We start from the raw sequence: 23,736 nt of genomic DNA, 5'->3' as shown, positions 1-23,736 counted from the left end.
TCTTCTTCCTCACACACACAATCGCACCCCAGCTGGGCTCGAGCTTGTCGCTTTTGCAGTCTTTTGTTTTTGTTTCGGTTTCTGTTACTGCTTCTTCGACCAGTTTGTAGTTTTTGTTTATAGTAGTATCATCTCCCCGGCCAGAGATATTGTTGTTGCTACTTCTCTGGTAGCCGAAGTCTCAGCTCAGTGTGCTACCGAGCGTTCGTCGGATGATATTGCAAAGCATCTGAGTCGCCGAGTCGCAGCGGTGTGAGCACTTTGCAGAACTGCTTAACATCAGTCTTTAGTGATAGCTCGCGCTTCTTGCTCGCACGCTCGATCGCACGTCGCCGTCGTCGTTGCGTCGTCTCCGTCTTACGTCCCAGGGGTTACGTTGTTTTGGCCGCCGCTAAAAATCAGCACATGCAAATTAAGATCTAAAAGTTACTCAGTTAAATAAAATGAATTGTAACAATACTACGAATATATGTAGTGCCAACTGAAATAGTAGAGTTCAGTCTGCAATACGTCACTGCAAAAAGAGCTCAAAAGCGGCAAACGAAAGCGGAAATAAAGAAATTTACGGCAAGTGCGCGTGCGCAGCCAGGAGTGCCCTTACACAAAGGTGTGGTCACTCTATAAAAAATCGCATTAATCGCACACAGAAAGCGTAAAAACAGCACCAAATAAAGTCCCACGGAAATATCTCTAGCTAAATAAAAAATAACCATACAGCAAAACTTTAAACTTTGTATTACAATAAAAAATTATACAAAATATTGCCTTCTTGTGATATATGTACACCCTGCTAGATACAAAAACACACATACTCAAACAGCCCAAAAGATATATATTAAACATGCTTCACGCTCGCCTAAAGTTCTAAAAGTCAAGTGCAATTTGAGCAAAAACAGCAACAACTCTATACGCTCAAGTGACGTTTTATTGGCGCAAGGTGAACAAAAAATAATAGCAAGCAAATACACGAAAATACACAAAACCTTAAACGGAAAGTTCACAATGTTAGGAGACGCAGACCTTAAGTGCGCAACGCAATAGAAACACTAAGCAAATAAATTGGATTAACTTGATCGGCTAGTAAAAGCAGGTAAGTTCAAAGGTTCAATATCGAAGAAACGGAACGAACATTTGACGGCCTTTTTGAGACACATCCATCATGCGGACATAAAAACGGGGATAGAGATGGGGCTTCGGAGTTGTAGATGGGGAACATGTGAATTTCATTAACGAATAGAATTCATAAAACAAAAAAAGTCAAGATGAAGATGGCGACGCCAGATAACGCTTGACAATCCGACTAACTGACGAACTGTCTACGACTGTCGGCGGGGTTTGTATGATTTAATTATACAAACCATATACACACTCCCCTATATGACACTTATACGACAGCCCAGTAGGAGCTATAGCCCCCAGCTGTACGGTTTTGTGAGAAAGTTTTCTCTGGCCGATCTTTGTTGACCAGTGCACTTTTTAGTGTGGCCATAAAACATGGCTAGATCAACAACAACAACAGCAAGGGCAGGGCAAATAAACTTTACGACTATATAACAGAATCAATGTAAGTCAAGTGCGAGCGAGATGGCCTGCACAGATATAGTCGCCGCACATGTTTGCTTTATAATGCAAATAGCGTGTAAAGCTTTATTTGCCAGAATATTTGTTACAAAAATTCGAAAACGCAGGCGAGATCCATGGGAATGGCATTAACTGCGGCACTGAAAGAAATTATTGCGCTCAATAGTGAAGGGACAAAAAGGAAAGTGGGGCTGTCTAATCCATCAAGGTCGTGATCATTTAAAATGATCTAAAAGTAATTATTTTGATCAAATAATTCTTAGAATATTTAAGCTGGCAATTTCAGTTGGCTTGAAGCTGCAGCTTAAATAATAATTTATATAACATTCAATTAATTCAATGAGAAAAGCACTTTTTAAGTATATTCACAAAGAAGTGACTTTTGGAAATTTAAAAGATGTATATCTATAACGCTGCTTATTTTTTAAAGTGCACTTTGCCCTGACTCGCTTGCAGGCAAATGAAGAATCTAACTTGGATTGCTTTTGCATTTGTCGCAAATATAGGCAGAACCCATATACTCGCACTTATGGCGAGTGCCTTGTAAGTTTGCCATGTTCTACAAGTCGCAGAGTGCGCACTTATTCTAGTTAGCTGGGGCAATCTTCTTTACAGGTTGATTTGGCTGGCACCATTCAAGATCACAGCTCTTTCCTGAGGCTGTTCCTTAGACCAACACTCTGAAAAAAGGTATGCACCTAATGCCAAATTGGATATCATGCATCACACTGAAGTCCTATCAACTTAGTACAATTTAAGGAGGCTTAGAATAACATCCATATATAATAATAGAGCTATGAAATACATAGAAATAGGAACCTTAACTATCCTTACTATTTTTTACATGGTATGAAGATAATTTAAACATACATGTTCAATTGTATAGGCTTTCAGATAGTTCCCTTTATTGTAATACAATTGTAAAAGTGTATCTCGGGCGGATGACTGACAGAAGTGGCTGGGAAATTAACACATCAAGGTCGTGTGCTGACTTGAACAGTCCACATCCTTGAGGGGTCCGCGTCGCAGGCCGGAAAAGCCAAAGGAGAGCAGAAAGGGGGCGCAATGTGTGAAAGTATTTAGTGCGGACGCGTTAACAGCGGCAGCAAAACAAGCATACAAAATATCAAATGCAAATGTGGCAAGCAGGCCGCAAGGTTTCAAGACAAACGGCAAGCAGCAAACACCTGTTGTCAGTTAACATGCCTCCTCGCTGCGAGGGGCGGGTGGTGGGGATCCGACCTGTCCGAGTCTTCTGCCCAGAAGTGGGTCTCCATGCAGGGTGACTCACGGAGCTGTTCTGGGGGTTCTTCTTGAGAGCCGCTGATGTGAGGCAGCTGATTGTCTTCGTCGTTCGTTTTTAGGTGCAGCTAAGCAGCCCAGTTCCGCCAGCATTTGCATCGCGATATATAATAATATTACTATGGTTATTATTATTATTAGCTGGCAGCGTGGTTAAATGTCAGAGTACCAAGCGGATTTGGAGCTATTCTTCAATCAGTGTAAGGCAAAAGCTCGATTAAACCAGTGCAGATCAAATATCAGGGATATTGGCCCACCCTTGAGCATCGAAATAACCTGATCATATAAAAAGTAGTACCAAGCCATTTAGAGGTCATTTGAGCAAACAGTTCACTTTTGGTATAGGTTATCTTTACTTTTTTGTTGTCTCTAAGTCTAGCGTTACTACAATTTACAATCTTTATATGTGGCGAATAAATATGTACAACTGTATTGTCGCTTTCCTTTCAGTTCTTTTGGTTGAGCACCACGGGCTCAGCGATTCACGATTACCATAATGATGAATCAGGATAATCCATATGCGGTAAGCAATCTGATATTTATATTATTATTCCATGATCCCCACAATCAAATAACTCGAACTACATACACACATAACATATGTATATACAGACGAAAAGAATAAATATTTTACGAGCTAAATATTGAGCAGGCATAAAAAGTTTATGGCTCTAATAATTTCATATGCGACAAGAAGGCAAGACCATTTGCGCGTTGAAAATCTGGCATTATTGATAAGATATGTATGATATGGCCCCAAAAGCATCAGCAAATCAAAGCGCTTCCGCATTTTCGAATTTGGGCGCAAAATGAATTTATGAATTATGGGGTTTGGGGTTTGGGGGCATGCATAATTGCCCAACAACAATAAAAGCGACAGAAAGAGCGACGAAAATTGTGAGTAGCCTAAACCAGTTTACACAAAAATCTCGCCAACAACGGCGAAAATATTTAAATGATGTCATAATTTTAATAGGAGAAAAAACTCATAATAATCATAATACAAATACGAACTACGTTAAGTATACCCAGCATACGCGATTCACCTGCTCGGTCTTTGTCTTTAGTCGCGGCCTGAAATTAATGCAGATCAATTAGTTAATGCTAAGCGAATTGCGGCGTCTCTCGTTCAATCCACATGCATAATTTAAGGCTTATTGTCTAGGAGGGCAGCTCGAAAAATATGGGATAAAGAGAGAAGGCGAAGAAAACACCTAAGTTGCTGCTAACATGGCACTAAATGTCAATATTTGAATATTAAATTTTATTTAAGTGCGTTTTTTATGATTTTAAGCTGATTTTCGTTTAGTCGATCAGTCGATTTAGTCGATGCCGGCACCGCAGAAGGCTGGCTAAGCCAAAGCCAGCCAAAAAACATTCAAGAGCCAGGTTGGAGATCTCACAGCTTAAAGAGGCGGTCCCGTCGTAGTGTTAATTAGTTGAAATGTGAGACGATAAACTAAATGTTTGATTAAAATGAAGGCAACAACAGCGGCTCGAATTTGGGCCACTTTTGAAAATGATGTCTTCGAGCGGCAAGTTGGTAGCGTTAGCTAATAAATTTATGAATATGAAACGAGCTGGTAACGGGTAAGGAATTCCACTGGATTAGTCCAATAGTAGATCTAAAAATATTCTCTTGGTCACAGTTTTTATCTTAGTGGAGAATATGATTTAAATGCATATCGAATTTCTGCCTTTAGGAAAAATCTAGTGAATATTAGAAAACCATAAAAATAAAACTTAACTTAAAAAAACGAATGCTAAAAATCCACTTTTTGAATAGCCATAATTATTTATGCATATGAGAAACTAATGAAAATAAATTCAAATATTTAATACACCTCAGATAACGACGGATCAAGTTACTATACGCGATATGGATAACATCTAAAGCAGCTTTGAGTAATTAATTTCGAATTTTATTTGAACAATTTGGATCTTTGGGTATTTGTAGTTCACCTACCAAGCCATAACTTCCACTTATGATTACGATTATATTAGTGTCATTAGTTTCCTAGCATGAAGCACCCATAAATGGTGCGCCAAAAGTATCTTCTGCGAACGCTTTAATGTTCTTGCAACATCTCCATTTCGCCACGACCTTCGATACAATCACGCCTCCAAAATCCCGTTGATGACAAGATGCTGCGGAAAAAGAAAACTAATTTCGAACGGGGAAACATTGGAAGGCGGTCCGGGCGAAAATGCAATACAATGTTATGATGTATGTGAGAGAAGCTCACTTGAAACTCGGTTCCCATCCTCCATCCTCGATTTTCCATCTGCAGCTTGAGTTTTGGGGCACACGCATCTGGGGGCTTTGGCAAATCTTTTCTATTTGCATTGGCAGCAGATGAAGAGGCTCTTGCCACCGCTGCTTCTTCGCCCGCTGACCATTTTGGTCATAAACATTTGCGTAATGGATTTTTTTCATATTTTCGTGTGTGTCGTTCTCCTTTGCGGCTGCCATTGGGCAAACACACAAAGTAAATTAATTACGAGCCATGCCAAAGTGCATATTTGCACGTTGGAAAATTCTTTCAACGGAGAAGCGCAGAAGCCGGCAGCAAAATTAGTTATAAATGCCTAAAACTAAATAAGAAAAACAGAAGCAGCAGGCAAATTAGCAGAGGCCCAAAAACTTACACACACCGAAATGTAATTACTGCACTTACCCGGACGCTTGTGGCTTTGTTGCAACTTTTGTGGTCGGAAAAGCAGCCAGCTAAGCAGCAGAGGAGCGGAATACAAGCTCAGTGGCTTCATGTGTAGGCCATTTTTCACATGCGTAGCCAGTTTGGAAGCGAAAACCCAAAGTGAACACGGTTTGAGGACGATGAGATGAGAAGCTGTAAAAGTTGTCCGGCGTCGGCATCTCCTTCTCCTACTTGTTTTACCGCCGCATCCACTCCTGTCGCGGTTGTTTTCGTTTTTTTTTATTTTTTTGGAGTGTGTATGTACATGTTGCGGTTGATAACTCAATTAGAATGTTAAATTTATGTTCGCAACAAGAAATTAACTTGCAATTAGAAAATGCCTGACTTGCAGCACAAAACGTAACGAAACGAAAGACTTAGGACACGTAGAAGTCGATGGGTTGCCAGGGGAATTGCCAATACTCTTACGAACAAACGGGTGCTTAGGACAAGTGAACTTGTATCAATTGGAATATATTTTGAGGGGATAATAACTTTAATCGCTGCCTTATATTCAGAATGACTAATGTGTCTTTTTTGAAACATTTTTCTATAATTGAAATACAATTAGAGATTTTGTTAGATTTTTTTCTCTTCTTTATTGTTTAATGTAGTGTTATTTAATTTGTTGAATTTTTCAAGTATTAAATATAAATATTAAATTTTCAAGCTTTAGTAAGTAACCATACACCAAACAAATTGAAACAATTCAGCAGGCGAAACCAAAGTCAGACACATAGACTCTTATAATTGCCAAAGCAAGTTTTAGGGCAACATAAGGGAGGCGAGAAGCGGCTAGACCCAGACTTTAGACAAGTCTGTTGCCACGGTTTTTGGCCGAAAACTAATGATGATGATGCACTGCACGCATTTGCACTATTTATAATTCGTGAGCAGACGACGAGGAGGAGGCGGAGGATTGAGTGCCAAAAGATCAATGATCAATCCTGGACTTGATGACTCTACTAGACGTGCAGTGAGGAGCCTTAGAATCGGAATGAGTTGCCTGGCAGACAACTTCATTTGTTTGCAGATACATTTCACTGGCTTTGGAACAGATGTCTTCATGTGGTGGAGCCTTTTGGCACAACTTTGATTTGGTGGGCCGTGCATGTGTAATCAGCTTTCGGAGCGATTTTCTCCCGCAGCCGCCGCTCGATGATTAATGAGCTAAATTAGCCAGTCCGAAGCCCCAAAGCCATGTGAGGGAACATTGCTGCACACATATTGCAATTCGCTGGATGGCTGAAAAGTTCTGCAAAGTTCGTTAGGCTCTTGCCAAATGACTAAGGCAGCGAACTTGAACGAACTACACACAATTACAACGCTCTTAAAAATGAACTTCCTCCCGAACAGCGAAAAGAAAAAAATCAAACAGGCAAAGAAACGCCAGAGAACCGAAATTGATGCTGACTTTGGCTTCCACCATATGCATCATGTCATTATATCCGCTAACACAGCCAACTGGATAACCTTGACAAAAATCATACAGCTGAATGCATTAGTAGTCCAAAAGCAGCAAAAACAGCAAGTAGAAGCAGCAACGGCAGAAAATAAAGACTTGCAAATACGGCCGGTACCAAACAAAACGCTATTAAACTTCTATTATTTAAGTACTACATTGTGCACTGATACTGAAAGCGAAAACGAAGAAGATCGTCGGTCAGCCGACGATAATGAGACCCCAAAGACTCCGAGTTTCCGAGACTCTTCGTAGCTAACAGAGCAGAAATCCCAAAGCGACCGAGTACTGTTTGCAAAATTATGCAATATTATGTAATTATACAGACAATCAACAAGTGGGAGGGCCGACTAGCCAGCAACTATGTTCCACAAGGTAAACCAATGGGGTTGTCTACGTTATTGCTCACTCCACGCCGATCGCGCAGAAGGCTAAAGAGTGCCTGGAAATGTGAAAAAATGTGAAAATGATTGGGGAGCATTATTTTCAAATTAGCGCGTGGCTTAGAGATAAAGTTGGGGCAGGGTTGCCTTCCCCTTTTCCGCCCGCCCGCCGGCCGCCACAAGACACTCAACCAATTGCAAGTGCTTTATGCCTCGTGGCTTCTCAAGAAATTAAAAATTAAGTGCGCATCTGAAATGCTCTTCTTTTAAACAGAATAGTTGAAAATTGAATTCAGCATGGCCTACTACTCTATGCTTTGCTTTCCATATGTCAGCGCATTTTTTATGTAACATAAACATTACTTTACTTTACTCCACATAATGCATTTATAAATTTAATTTATTAAGTCCATTAATCCAATTTCGAAGAGTATTTCTCAATCGACCCTTGCGTATTGGACTTCTTCCCCGTTTTGCTTTTGCTTTCCTTTTCAAGTTCAACACGTTGCCACCGCACAGAAACTGTTCCAACTGGCTGCCCCGCCACTTTATTACGCTGATAAGTTGGCGCCTAATAACGATAGTGGATCGTGGGGCTTCTGGGCAGCAGGGGTTTGCTACAATGCGGCGGTGCGGGGCCCTTTCCCCAAAGAAGCGTAACAAAATTGTTATAATTTTCGGTTTGTAATCCGTAATAAAAAATAATCGCAGAAGCAGAGTTTTTTTCCCGTGCTTTGGTTTATCTTTCATTTGACTTAAGGTCAAGGTTGTGCATCGTTTATTGGAGTCAAGTTGGCGTGGTTAAGCGAGCGAGCGCACCGCATAATGAGCTGCCAAATTGTTAGAATTGTTTTCGAGTCAAGGCATTACACATTAAGCCAAGACCCAATCATGAAATTAACAGAAGCCCCGCACCCGCACCCGCCTTGCCTTCGCCCCCGCCAACGACCTCTGCACGATTGTGAGCAAAACAAAAACTAAACAATTTAGCTCGGCAAATTGAATTAAATTTATATAAATTGCATATACTATAGGCAAATAGATACACATATATCGAAGATCATTGCATGCCCGCATGTCCGCTTATATTAGATCCGAGCTTGAATCTCCGGGCTGAGCTTTAGTTTCGATTTCAGTGGCGCAGCGAACAAATTGTGCCCATTGTTGTATTAGCTGTTTATTTTTAAAGCGCACTCGGCTACTAATAACAAATGCCTTTGTTATTGTTATTTCTATACCTTTTTGCACACACGTGACGGAGATTCCCCTCACATCTGCGGAATTAGCGGGGGAAGCTGGCATTGAGACGAGATTGGGCAGAAGTCGAAAAGTAAATATCAACAATGCCATTCCAATGACCATTTTTTGCCCAAATCCCGGGCTCTTCTCTTATTTTTGATTCCCACCAGTCAACGCAAACCGCAAGTTAATTCAATTTTAATTCACCGCCTTTTTGATAGTTTTATGGAAAGTGAAACCAAAATTTTTCAATGGGCTTGTCGCTGGGAATATCTCGTTTTAACAGAAAGCGAAATTCATTCTCGTTGTCGATTTTATTTTGACGGAAATGAGTGAAGAGATGAAGAAAGATATTTAGACCCGTATTACATGCGCTTAGTCAGACTTCCAAATATTGTACTTTCTTAAAAGAAGACGAACATCATTTTAATTACAATAAGTTCTTGGGAATAATATGTGTTTAACTATTCAAGCGAAAAAACGACACATTGTGGTTCATAATATCGAAAGACTTAGACAACAAACTTCATTTGTAAATAAAAACCTTCTTAGTAATTATATGTGTAATATGTGTGTATATGTGTATGTGTTCTTAGTAATTATATGTGTTAAATCAAATGATTTAAGCAACCAAAATTTCTTCCAAATATTCCTTCCAACCCAAACACTTCCCAAATTTTCTCTCCAGCGATGGCATACAAAACAAAAGACTCAAACCGCAAACCTTTTTCATAAATCACCGAAGTAATTTTTCTACCAAACACTTTTCAACTTGGCTAACTTTTTGGTGAAAAGGTTCCCATAGTGCACTTCTGGTCCCAACCCAAGCCAAAAAACCGAAAAAAAACAGTCAACCGCATAGCACAGGCACAAATTGCTCGTTTCGCAAAAACACAACAGCAGCAGCTACAAAAATAGCAACAACAAGCAGTTGAAGCCACAACAAGTACAAGCTTTTCACCGCTCTTATTTAATTGACTTTTGACTCCCCCGAAATCCACGGATACAACCAAACTGGAGTGGGGATAATCAAAGGGGGTAAAAAAAACCCACTGAGTCAAAGCTAACTCAGATAACAAGGAGACAACAAACAAATAAATCGCATACAAAGAAATAGAAGCTTGAACCAACAAAAAAGCGGGGAAAACAAATAAACAAACAAAAAACGGCGGGGAAAAAATAAAAAGAAAGAATTGTTGCCTGTGCAAGTGCAAATAAAACGAAAGAAAAAAAGAAAAAGGCCGAGACTTGCGGACACATTTACTTATCGCGCCTCTTTTCAACAAGAAACGGTGGCAACTCTGGCACAACCTCCACAACAGTAACAAAACACATGCAAAATTGCCCGGTGGGTTGCCAAGGCAGGCGAATCGAACCGAAAACTCACAAAACATCTGAATGCTGCACTGCAAGATTTGCACTGTGGTACTCGATAGATTGTATAACATGATATCTTAATATGTAACTCTACATCTGTTAGATATGTTAGATAATCACACATATTTTTTGATAATCATATTACAAGAGAAAATCCATTACTATATTCTGACTGTAATACATGGCGCCACATTTCAATGTGATAGGTTGAAAAAAGATTAATCCAAGCATTTCTCCCAGTGCCGCCTTTGACCAACTTCTACTCACTTCGGCCCCTGCCTGCGCCTGCGCCTTCGCCTTCTCCTTTTGCCGGCTTCTAATGATCCAATTCCCACGAGCCGCGACGCCGATGACACTGGCTGCAAGGTAAAGGAGCAGCAGGCAGCTGGTGCAGACAACCAACCACGACGACAAAGAGGAGCTTCCAATGCAAAAGCCAGAGAGCAGGAAAAAAATAAGAAATAGAAGGTGGAGGTTTGCCTCTTGGCTCTTCGCCTGTTTAAACAACTTTCAAAGTTAATAGTCTGCCCGGCGTCGAGACGCTATGGCCAAAAAGCCAACCACACCATGGCTACATACCAAAACCAGCCCGAAGCCGAAGCTGAGCCACCAAACCAGCAGGAGTCTCGGGCCTCCTCCATGAATCATTTTTCTTGCAGGCAAAGAAAGCGGATGCCTGCCACCGCCTAAAATTCACCTCCACCCGCTGCATTTGCTGGTTGGTGGGCTGGTGTAAATGTTTTGCAAGTTGGCTGTTATAATTTTGTTCGGCTTTTATGGCCCCACCACACACAGGCCAAGATGGAGAGATGGCTAAAAGGATGGCAGTCAGACCTGGCGTATACGTAATGTGAAAATGTCTACTAATTAAAATGAAATTTGATTTTGAGAATTTCTTGGCTCCTGCAGCGGTCAAAAAGCGTGGGAAGAATTTTAGCAACAAGACGTAATGATTCCATTTAGAGAGGAGAGAGTCTTTCATTGATTGCATGTAAAAACCGTAACAAAAATTTGATGTGATTTCGAATTAGGTAGCCTAATAAAATAGTGAGCAGAAGGCCAATCAATGTTTTATTCAATTTTAGTGGTGTATTCTAAATATTTTTGGGTTATATATACTTATTAAAAACTACCTTTTATCCCAAAGAAATACATTTATAATTTTAGATTTTACACGACTTTATATTCTTAAGCCCGTGTCTAATCTAGCCTGACAGTTCAAGGCTACAGCTAGCTGACAATTTTCAGACAACCCAGTCAGCAATCTATCCGTCCAACCATTCATCCGTTCAGCCATTCATGGTGCAATCCATTCATTTTGTCGCATCCTCTATTTGTCGAAATTGTCTGCCTGCCATGCTGAGCATAAGATTTATTTCCAAAGTTTTATCTGGAGTTCTGTTTTTTGTGAGCGCCAATGTTTGATTCGCATACATCACGTCGAGTCATTGGCATCTGGTGCACTTCCAATGCTCATTGAATCGAGCAGGCAGCTTTTTATGCCAAATCATGGATAGTAAAAATCACAAAAAGCAACTTAAATGCAATTTTCCAAGCGCTCACTAATTTGTTAGCCAACTTTTGTGGCCTTTGTGGGATTTGGTTGGCTGTGATTAATTTCGTTGAGCATTTCACCTGCGGCTGCGCCTGTCAGCTGCCCCGAACGATATGAATACACTCGGAGAAAAGCCCAAGCTAATACAAGTTTCTAGGAGCAAGCGCAGCACACAGATATGGCTAATATATGTATGGAGCCAATTCAGTAAAGACGCGCACGCCGAAATGTCAAGTCAAACACTTGTAAGCTACAATTGGCACAAGTTTGTTAGTTCGACGTTGCCTCGCTTTTGCCTGAGCTAACATTTAAAATTGTAACAAATGCCACAGCGATCAGTGAACGTGTGGCTGGCAGCCAACAACTAGGCAACAGCAACTGCCACAACAGCAACAACAGCTACCACAACAACACCAAAGGCAACAATATCGGGGAACTGCAGCAACATTGAGCATTGCATTTGAGTCTCGGAAACAGAAGAAAACCTCGCACATTTTGCACGCATTTGCATAACAAGAAAACTGACTAAGAGATGCTAGAACGATACGGGAATTGTGAATACTCTAACAAGGACCGTATCTGTTTCTAAAGCAAGTGAACTAGTGGCAGGCTTGCTTTGTTGGATAAAATTTAAGGAAATTAAAATTAAAGGGGGGCTATCTATTGAAAATTCTAGATAAATTATGTGAATACATGAATAACAAAGAATGTACTAAAATAGTACCCAAAATGTACTGAATATCAAATACATAATATTCTAAATATAATTAAACTTTGAATCATTATTTACATACATTTGAAAAGAAAGCACACTTTTAAAGCTAATGAGCTGGTATTTTTTTGCCAATACACCAAATTTGACGGGCAAATATTTCCATTTCCAATTTCAGCATTGCAAATTGCACTTAAAGTTCTCAGGAAAATGTGTGCCCCTTTCCCAACCCACTTCTCCCACTTGACGTTTTCCTGTCAATTTTTGCAGCATAATTTGTACTATTTTTGTCGGAAGATTTCAAATTTTAAACGGAAATTGCACAAGCACTTGGCATACGGGCGCTGAAAGCTGCTCTCGTCGTTCGCAGAGAAAGAGTAAACAGGGACGCCCGGAGAATACAATTTAAATTTCACATGAGCTCATAAAAATAGTTACAAATTAATTATAATGACAAACAGAGACGAGACCGAGACCAGGAGCGAGGGGCAGAGGGGTGTGTCGGTTGAGCATTATAAATCCAAACGTTTCCTGCTTGACAGCTTGAAGAGCTTCAGAGATTCAGAGATTCAGAGCTGCAACAGAAACAGACAGCAGCGATGATGCTTCAAGTTGCAAACTCTGCTAAGCACTTTTCATCATCGCCATAATCATCATCAGCGCCATGATCATCGTGGCTCATAATTATAGTGTTTGGCTTAGGCTTTTATGTAGCTTAAGACAGCAACAACGACGGCGACAACGACAACAATTAGCTAAGTACTAAAATCAAAACGAAAGACTTAGGCAACGAACTCGCCCGGCTAAGCGGACGATAAATGATGATGGATTCACTTTCGAGGGGTGTTGAGATCCGAAAACACGAAGAAAGTAAAGAAAATCAAGGGGAGTTACTGTGTGAAAAGCAAAGGGAAGAATAGTGAAACGAAATAAGGGCGTTTTCATTGGCCATTCAGCAATTGTCAAACAAAGCATAAATCAATCATCAAATCCAATTCGGCTAAGGCGGTAATTGAAAAAACGCTTAGGTTAAATAATTTTTTGTATTTTGTTTAATAAGAACAAGCCAATGATGTGAAACAAATTTCGATTAAAATTCAGTAACTGTGGAAGACAGATTACAACGCTTATTAAATAATTCTCTCAAGAATGCAACCAATAAAATCTCAAAGCGAGCATATGCGATACAAAAAAATCTCCAAACTTGGCCAAATGGCCAAACTATAACAACTGCGAATAATTTCCGCTCGCAAAAGACAAACGAGGAAACGAACTGAATGATTCCCTATGATTGATCACTCCCCTGAGGGGCCTTGAAGGGCTGGCCCCCTGAAAATGTGTGTAAAATTTGTTGTGCGTTATTTTTTTGACAAATTGCCTAAGCATAGAGGCCGCGTGACTAAGCAAAGAGGAGTGCTGAGTTGGGAAAAGCGAAAGAAATGCGTGTGTGCAGCTGATTCTCCACCGCCTCAAGTATTTTTAATGCGGCAGAAAAAAGGAGAGGAACGAAATGAAAGCCAGAAACATGCGATATATCCATTTTGACAAATTCCGCTCCTCTTCTGCAGATCCACCGGGGAATAAACGAGTTTGCATTGCCAACATGACTCATCTGATTGGCTGGGGTGGAATAGAAGCTGCGACTAGTGGAATCTTCTACATACTTTGCAGCTGCCTTCAGCTGAGAACTGGACCGGACCAGTTGCGAAGGGGAGAGTATAATCGATTTAGATTAATGCGATTTAAAGTCATTGTTTAAAGCTCTGGGGGAGTGAATGCATTTGCTCTACAGGTATTTATTTGAATTGAATATGAAACGGGTGCAATTAAGGCGAGGATTTTCAAAAGCATCTTTAGAAAAAAAATAATGTTAAATGGCATAAGCTTCGAAAAATGTTTGTAATATTTAAAGAAAGCCTTGTGTAAATTTAATGATGAACGAGCCACACGTTTTGCTTCCGCTTGCTAAGGTACTTTGATATCATACAAAGCAAACTCTGAACCTAAAGGCTTGATGCTAACTAAAAACGGCCATTAAATATCGAGCTAACATAAGGTGTTCTTTTAATAGCTACTAATGAGCGGTTATACCGAGATCTATAAAAGTTTATTCTGGTGCTTTAGAAATAAGAATATTAATTGAAAAGCCACCTGCACTCCGTACTTTCCCACTACTGGACTCACAGAATAGGTGCAGTCTATAGCTAATCGCATTTGTTTATACACATTTATCTGCTCATCGCCGACAACAAGCAACACCAACACAAGCGACCGTCTTCAGTGCCGACGAGTCATGAATGTTTATAACGAAAAATCTACAACAACTGAAAAGCGGTAAGGCGAACAAAAAATTAAAAACTAGAACAATTTGCCGCAGCGCACAATGAACAAAGCGTGGCAATTGCTTTGTGCATGATTTCATTTTAATTAAATTATGTTTTTGCCTCTAGCCTGCGCTTTTTTATAATTGCATGCGAACCATGTTGGGGGATGTTGGCTGCGATGAGGGGGAGGGGATCCAATCTGCGCACTGGATGTGCAAATTTGAGGTTTAGCATTAGTACATGACAGCCAAGGTCAGGCAATTATCATAATTTTTTGCTAGCCAGCCAAAAAGAAGCGAGGGAAGCAAAACTGAAAATAAGCTGAAACTAAAACCGAGCTTGGACTTGGTCTTAATGGCACTTAGCTCTTAACAGCTACAGGCGAGCCAAGCCGAGCTCAAAACTGGAGTAAACGTGCCTTAAATGAATTTTAATAATTTTATTTAATTTTTTTGCGCGGCCGCGTCTTTTATTTGCCCAGCTTAATAAGCCATATAACAAAGCATCTTATTATTGTGTATGTATATTCAGCTTTTTTCATTGCATCATCGGGGCATGAAAAATTATAAATTCTACTTGCTATTTTTGCTGCGCGTTAAGGTTAACAACCAAACAACATCAAACAACAAACAGAACAGCAATCGCCATAATTAATCACACACAAAATCAACAGCATCCACTATTATATTATTGTGGATGATGACTGGTGGAGTTTTTGCAGGTATTTATATATTTATTCGCTGGCGTCTATTTGTCTTGGATCAACTTGTTGCACTTCTGGCTAACTGGGGGAACTTTTATTTTTGGAAAATATACCAACTAATTAAAATAAATTGGCATTGTGTAGTCGAAAAAGCTCATCAATATTCGCAGCCCATCAATAATCTGAGCACGGGCATAAATATTTTGTTAGTCGCTTAAAAAACAAATTGCTTTCAAAAGAAAAAGGTTATTTATAATATGTGTATTTAATTAAAATCTTGCAGACGATGCGGTTTGCTTTGCTGCCCCATTTGTCGCTCTCGTATTTAATTTATAACACTTTCACTTAATAGCCAGGCTAATTGTGAGTTTAAATGTATTTTTTGGGCCAACGCAAATTATGCAATTTGATACAAAAGTCGTATTTTCGTTGTGAGCAATGATTTGAAAACAGGTCTGAATCAAGGAGGTCGATTAAGAAGCTAAGACTACTAAATTTTAAGGGTCCATAAATCACTGATTGCAATTATTCTTTGGCAATTCTGCCAAGTCAATTATGTATTTTTTTTAAATAAAACTTGATTTATGTAATGATACTGTATAATTGTATACCTAATGCGGAAGCTCTTGCAATTTAGTTGCAATACAACTTTTCATAACAAACAAGTATATTTTATACTAAACTTAAACTAAAAACCTATCAATCTCGCCTCGAAATCTGTAAGATGTGCTGAGGTATTTTTCATTACCAAATAGGGATAAACTCATTACTCAAGAAACGAAACTTGCCTTAATTTCAAACGTGACAGCTAATAAATAGGTGAGGAATACACAGAGTCGGCCATCATATCACTACCTTATTCCAGAGACCTGGAGAGAATATGTAGCTTGTCTGTTGTAAAATAAATGTTTATGGCTTTTTAATATTGCACATTGTCTGCATAAATTTCACGGCGAGGCTCATCTGCAACGTGTTTTGGGCCCTCTCTCTCTTTCTGGCCGGCTGGGCTGTGATTTAAAATCAAACTAAATCTGCTGCCAATCCGCAGGTTGTTGAAACTTGAAACTCATAATTTTTAATTTATTTTATGTGATTTTTATTTGTCGATTAATCCCAGGCAGGCTGGCGGCCAGCAAGCACCAGACCCGAAGACGCTTTATGAAACCTAAACGTAGGAAATTTATTTCCAACCCAAGTCGAGGGGCGACCCCGACTCCAAAGTCGGGCCGAAACTCACCTCCAACTCAACACATAACACGAAATCAGATTAGCATGTTTTACAGTCAAACAAGGCACCTACAATAGCAACAATCACCAGCTGGAAAATAAGGAACCCAGACCTGAACCCGAACGAACTAAGCCAATTGGCATGGTATTCTTATAAGACCCCCACCTCGGGGATTTGCTTATTGGACGGATGCTCGCTTCCAGGGGGGAGGCGAATGAGAAAAGTGAATGTGTTGAGTGCTTTCTCCTACTTTGTAATGTGCCAAATTGTTTGTGGCCCGCAAGAATTATGGCCGAGAATCGCCCGTGGGCCAATTGGTGCTATAAAACATAACAAAGGCCTTCGGAAAAGGTGGAAAAGCACTTGGCTGGAGGATGATTCTGATTTAGAGTGCGGCTGCTGGGCCCATTGGCTACCAGTTGGGCAGCCTATTTTCGGCTAGTTTTGATATATTCGAAAGCATTTCAATTGCAGTGCTTCTAATAAAAAGACTTTCAGACTAAACTAAAAGGAAATTAACAGGTGTAGCCATCACTCACATGAACTACAAAAAGGAAATGTGTGTTAACCTAATTCGAAATTTACAGTTATATTACTGGGCCTACTTCTAATTCGATTGTATCTATTGGATACGTAAAAACAAATTTAAAGAAAGAATGCAAAAAAATCCATTCATTTTAATTCTTAACAATAATTTGGTTAACCATTGGAACTGGAACCTCCAAAAAAAGCACTCGAGAGTCTCCCACGATCACCTGGTCATGATCTCCAGGCTTCCCTTGCCCAATTTCCCCCTCGTTGCATGTGCACTTGTCATCAAAGCTTTTTGCTCCAGTTCCAACTACAAGTGGCAATAAGAAAACGCAATTCCAGCCGATCCTCCAGCCCAGTTTTCAACCTGACTGTAGAAAACCATGGATAACTGGAGGGAGCCCGAAAAGCCAACTCCTGGCCAGGCACCCAAACACAACAATTGATGGCAATTTGTTGATAAACATTTCGCTCGCAATAAATAAACAAATATTCCCTCAGCTACAAGTTGCGCCTATTTGCGAGGGGAGCAATGGGAATTGGGAAAGGTACGGAGTTTGCCATATAAATGCAAATGCAGCTTGTTTGCCCAAAGAGTGTGTGTGTGCTCTGAGGCAATTTTTCATTTGATTCCATCTTCATATTTTATTATGGGCCCCAGAAGAGCCGCTTAGCCATTTACACTGGGAAAAAAGATAAGTAGGTCTGAATTATTAGTGAATATAATATAAAGACCACATTCTATTGAATACAATAATCAATGATATTCGGTAAATAAGACGCACTTTAATAAAATTAATTATTCCAAGACCCATTTCAATATGAGAACATTTAGCGAAGACCACAAGGCTTCTTCCTGTGCATGGGGTTCATGGTCGGGTCTGGTTGGCCATTTGTTGGGGGCTTCTTTGGGCCCGTTTCCCATTTCCATTTGTCGTCGTTCGTTTCTCGCTTTGCGTTTTAAGCCGTGCTCCTTTTCTTTCGTTGATACCAATTCCGCGATATGACAAACTATGTTTGCATTTTAATTTTTAATGCGTGTGAATTTTGCTGGCGGCTGGTTTTCCAATTCTCTTTGGGGGAATCGAAACGAGATGGAGAGCTCCAGATGCTCGTGTCATGATTTGCTGTTGCTTTTAATTGAAATTTTATGAATTTATTGCCACAGTTTCGACGAGCTGGTGGTGGGGTGTTGGAGTTGCTGAGTGGGTGGGGATCAGGGTGCCCAGTGGGTTGGAGGCCGACCTCCCCCCAAAATACTATGTACGAATCCCATTCTCATGTTCTGTTCTACTCGTTGCCATTCCAGATGAATCAGACGTGCAAGGTGTGTGGAGAGCCGGCGGCTGGATTCCATTTCGGAGCCTTCACATGCGAGGGCTGCAAGGTGAGTTCGATGTTCGAATTAATTTGAATTTGATTTGATTTGAGATGCAACGATTACATCTCTTTGCTGATACAAGAAAGAACGCTTGAGGACAGTTAAATTTACTTTAATTTAGGTTTCTATAAACACAATAAACAATAATTATGACAATTTGCACGGTACTATATATTTACACCACGTAGTTTCTTCATAAATGAGCCAATTATAATCTCCTTGTATTTTGGCCCCAAAGTTTTCTTAGCAACAAACACTTTTGTGCAGGCATTCCTCTGCGGCCAAAGTCGTTCGTATCAATCGATTCAATCGATTTCAATAAATCGAATTCGCCGCCTTCGTGATGCAAACGCTAAGCAGAAAAAGTTATGAGGCCATTCTCCTCGAGAAACTGGAATGCGGAGCCGAGTTCATCATAAAGGAGGGGGAGTGGGAGCAACAAATGGATGCCCCAGGCTAAGGTCAAAGTTAAACAAAGCGCCCCACAAATAATTGATTTAAATACGAATACTCCTTTAATGGTGGGATGATCATTTTTTGTTCGTTCCGTTTCGTTTCTTCGCCGACTCGATTTGAGTTCAGTCGAGGGATTTGCTTTTGTTATTTATTTATTTAGTTTTGCTGTGATGTTTCGTAGTATCTGTTTTTTTTTTTTTTGCCCACGCCAAGGAGAAAAGGTCAACTAACGTACAATTTGTGGGTCAACGTTATTTGATTTGTGCTTGGGCCCCGTTCGCAATGGCGTGGGCCTCGCTTGGCTAATTTAACGCCCACAAGAAGTTGAAAAAAAAACAACTAAGTTAAAGACCCAAGAAAAAACAAACAAACAAAAGTGAATCTGCCTTGATGCACAAAATTGCTTGTAAATAGTCGTCCGTCCGTCTGCTTCTTGAAACGAAACTGAAAACGGCAAAACTATGGTCTGAAAACCGAAGAGGTACGGGCCTGAAATCCTCCGTTTCCATTTCCATTTCCGACCCAGTAATCTTGATGCCCAATTAACCTTAAAAGTGGATTTTCGCATTGTTTCTGCTTCTTTTCTGTTTGATTTTTTTTTTTGATTTCTGTTTTTTATTCTGTCTCGGTTCAATTTTGCGCTTCGTCGTCAGCATCTCAGCACCGGCGTTTCTTCCATTCAAGAGCTCCACCTACGATCAGAAAACGACAGTAACCAACTTGAAAACTGACAAACAGACGGAGAGTAAGTCAGATGCACTGAAAAAAATGCACATATGCATGTGCACATCCAAATAAAATAAAATACAATTTCAGCATAAACGCAATTTATTCGGATCACTGTTGTTTCTAGAGCAAATAATAAATTTAAAAAAATGCAATACAATTGCTTACAAAATATGCAAATTTAATTTAATAAATGAGAATTATAGATTTGTTTAATAAATATAATTTTCAATTTATATACCAAGTATATATATATATATAAGAGTCCATATAACAATTTATAATTATTAAAGATTTAAAAAAGTAACATGTTTTTTCCAGTGCATCCATTCAGTCAGTCATTTAGGTAGTCTGTCCCTTTTGGTTGATTGCAAAGTCAGGCGGGCGGGCAGGCCGTGAAGCGTTGGTGATTTACTGCCAACATTGCAACTTGGCATAAGTGTTGCACAGCCATAACCTTTGCAACATGCAGCAGCAGCAGCAACAGCAGCAACATGTTGCCTGTTGTCTGTCCGGGGCTTTTTGTTTCTTCTCAGCTTTTTGGCTCTCAGGTTTTCATGGCTCCTCCGCATTGAATTAAATTGTTTGTTTGCTTTGTTGCAATTGATTGTGGTTGTGTGGTGCCCCAGCCAACGGTTAATGCCGGAGGTGTAGGTGGTTGCCGCTTGTGCATGTCGATTTGGCTTATTTCTCCTTTTTTTGGCCGCTTATTTGGCAGAGCGTTTAAAGAGGTCTGGGTCTCAGCAGCCCCGCCAGCGATGAATCACCAGAAAAATATATAATGATATATTATTGCCGGGCATCGAAAGCGTTTTATTGAATGACATCATTGAGTGCGATGAAAGAAGTTGCTGAAGAAGCTCTGCTCCGTTGTGGGTGGACTCAACAGACACTTGAAGTGGGTACAATGGAATACTTAAGGAGTTTGGAGTAGAATATACGGATCATATTTTGAGGAGTAGTAGATTCCCCACAAAGTAACATCCTAGCAAAGAGTATCAAATAAAAACTAACAATCCGTTATAATTGCCAGTATTTATATAACAACTAACATTTTCGTACTTTCACTTCGCATTACAGTCCTTCTTTGGCCGATCTTACAACAATCTGTCGTCTATATCCGACTGCAAGAACAACGGCGAGTGCATCATCAACAAGAAGAACCGCACCGCCTGCAAGGCGTGCCGTCTGAAGAAGTGCCTCATGGTGGGCATGTCGAAGAGTGGATCCCGATATGGTCGTCGCTCTAACTGGTTCAAGATCCACTGTCTGCTGCAAGAGCAGCAGCAGCAGGCGGTGGCTGCGATGGCGGCGCACCACAATAGCCAGCAGGCGGGTGGCGGAAGTGCCGGTGGATCGGGCGGCGGTCAAGGAATGTCCAACGGGGTCAAGGGCATGTCGGGTGTGCCCCCACCGGCGGCTGCGGCAGCAGCTCTGGGAATGCTCGGTCATCCTGGTGGTTATCCGGGTCTGTATGCCGTTGCCAATGCTGGCGGCTCGTCACGGAGTAAAGAGGAGCTAATGATGCTGGGATTGGATGGCAGCGTGGAGTACGGCTCCCATAAACATCCGGTGGTGGCATCACCCTCGGTAAGTTCACCGGATTCCCATAACTCCGACAGCTCTGTGGAGGTGAGCTCGGTGCGAGGCAACCCACTCCTGCACTTGGGCGGAAAATCCAATTCGGGAGGATCTTCAAGTGGTGCCGATGGCAGTCATTCGGGCGGAGGAGGAGGAGGAGTGGCGCCCGGCAGACCGCCACAGATGCGCAAGGATTTGTCGCCATTCCTGCCGCTGCCTTTCCCGGGCCTAGCATCCATGCCCGTGATGCCACCACCCGCGTTCCTGCCTCCCTCGCACCTACTCTTCCCCGGCTACCACCCCGCCCTGTACTCGCACCACCAGGGCTTGCTGAAACCCACGCCAGAGCAACAACAGGCGGCGGTGGCTGCGGCGGCCGTGCAACATCTCTTCAACTCCAGTGGTGCAGGCCAGCGTTTCGCACCGGGTACTTCACCATTTGCCAACCACCAGCAGCACCACAAGGAAGAGGATCAGCCAGCACCAGCCAGAAGTCCAAGTAGCCACGCGAACAACAACCACCTGCTAACGAATGGTGGTGCTGCCGATGAGCTAACCAAACGCTTCTATTTGGACGCTGTGCTCAAGTCCCAGCAACAAAGTCCTCCGCCGACCACCAAACTACCGCCACACTCCAAGCAGGATTACTCAATTTCAGCTCTGGTCACACCAAACTCGGAAAGTGGCAGGGAGAGAGTGAAAAGTCGCCAAAACGAAGAGGACGACGAGGCGAGAGTGGATGGAATTATTGATGGCGCCGAGCACGACGATGAGGAGGAGGATCTGGTGGTCTCCATGACGCCACCCCACTCACCCGCTCAACAAGAAGAGCGAACCCCAGCCGGCGAGGATGCCAGACCCAGTCCCGGTCAAGATAATCCCATTGATCTGAGCATGAAGACCACCGGCAGTTCCCTGAGCAGCAAGAGTAGTAGCCCAGAAATCGAACCAGAAACCGAGATCTCCAGCGATGTAGAAAAGAACGATACAGATGATGACGATGAGGATCTGAAAGTAACGCCTGAAGAGGAGATAGCAGTTCGAGAAACGGCTGATCCAGAGGCGGAGGAGGATCACTCCACCACCACAGAGACAGCAAAGACCAGCATTGAAAAGACCCACTATAACAACAACAGTATCAGCAACAACAATAACAATAATAATAATAATAATAGTATCCTAAGCGATAGCGAGGCCAGTGAAACGATCAAGAGAAAACTGGACGAACTCATAGAGGCCAGCAGTGAGAATGGAAAGCGTCTGAGGTTGGAAGCCCCCGTCAAAGTGGCCACCTCGAATGCCTTGGATCTAACCACCAAGGTCTGAAAACATTTAAACATCTGAAAAAAGAAAATAAGAAAACTAAGAATGCAAAATGACAGTTATCAGCTACTGAAGATCGATCGAGGCAATAGAAAATTAGCCCCCCGCTAAGACACCACCAAATAAATACAAAATATAGAAAACAATAAACGCATGCGAGTTATATAAATATATGTTTTCGGGCAGAAAAGTTTGACTCTGATTAACAAGCGCTAAATACGAGTTCGTGCCGTTTTGGTTAGATGTTATCACATCGTTTAAAACAACTAACCAAATTGCCAAAATATGCAAAAGTCGAGCGGCCCCCGACAAGGGATTTGCATATGGGGACCGAAAAGTATAACACAAATGTTATCTTTCCATAATTTATGCAGTGAATTATAAACAAATTTTTCGGTTACCCACAAAGCGGCAAGAATACAAGATCAGAAACCCAAAAAAAAAAAAAACATAAATGAAAAGCTAAACAAATGGTAAAAGAAAAGAAACTGTAGCAAAATATGCAAAGAAGGCAGCTTATCTGTATCGCGAATGCATAATATCGTAGTGGAATTTGTAATCTATAGGTTTCGTTTTCTTCTAAGCTATAAACCATATATAAAGTATAATGTTGTATGACTAGCTATTACTTAGACGTTTCCAATCCCCCAAGAGTATTTGTTAGTTTAAAAAACAATCATTGTTCTGTAGAAGAATAATCAGCGCTGGTAGACAAATTGTACTCGTTTTGAGGTTCGCCCGAGTTATTAGTCACAATTAGCAAATTTTAAAAGTACGACAATCCACGGATGTAAATGTGAATGTAAAGCAAAGCGCACCAAGTTGTATAGCAAATAGCATAAATTATTAATCTTAATGTTGCATAAGTATTTTTCATTTTCGTCCGATGATTTGGTATGCAGATCAGGCGAAATGATGGCCGAGAAAATTATTATTGATGTCACCACAAATAAATACAAATAAATATCTAGATGGACAAGAGTTTCTTTCATTGATTGGGCTTGGTTTTCGGTCTCAAAAGCGGCGAGGCGACGTTGCACGATCTACGAGATCGGCGGAGAAAGCTGATTTCTCAGACTCCTGCGGCGCTGCTTTGCCCGATGGCAATCAATAAAAAGTAGCCGCAGTATCTGCTAGATGAATGTGTCGCATAAAATGTATCTTCTCGTGGCG

At 41.1% G+C, this 23,736-nt stretch overlaps 1 protein-coding gene across 2 annotated transcripts; it reads left to right on the top strand.

The window, feature by feature from the left end:
* On the top strand, positions 1-23,539 carry LOC6738890 (knirps-related protein). 2 transcript variants are annotated; one of them, XM_016169169.3, is made up of 4 exons: positions 1-1,090; positions 3,334-3,406; positions 18,406-18,483; positions 20,740-23,539. In XM_016169169.3, exons 2-4 carry the CDS (start codon positions 3,380-3,382, stop codon positions 22,564-22,566), a joined length of 1,932 nt encoding a protein of 643 aa, XP_016032712.2. In that variant the 5' UTR covers positions 1-1,090; positions 3,334-3,379; the 3' UTR covers positions 22,567-23,539. The 2 variants fall into 2 exon arrangements, with proteins under 2 accessions (XP_016032712.2, XP_039149128.1); XM_039293194.2 differs by lacking the exon at positions 1-1,090 and adding an exon at positions 2,216-2,271.
* The last annotated feature ends 197 nt before the right edge of the window (positions 23,540-23,736 follow it).

The sequence above is a fragment of the Drosophila simulans genome, chromosome 3L (assembly GCF_016746395.2).
Source record: "Drosophila simulans strain w501 chromosome 3L, Prin_Dsim_3.1, whole genome shotgun sequence".
NCBI classification, from domain to species: Eukaryota; Metazoa; Arthropoda; class Insecta; order Diptera; family Drosophilidae; genus Drosophila; species Drosophila simulans.
The sequence above is the reverse complement of the archived record's forward strand: the minus strand, read 5'-3'. Positions and strand labels throughout refer to the sequence as shown.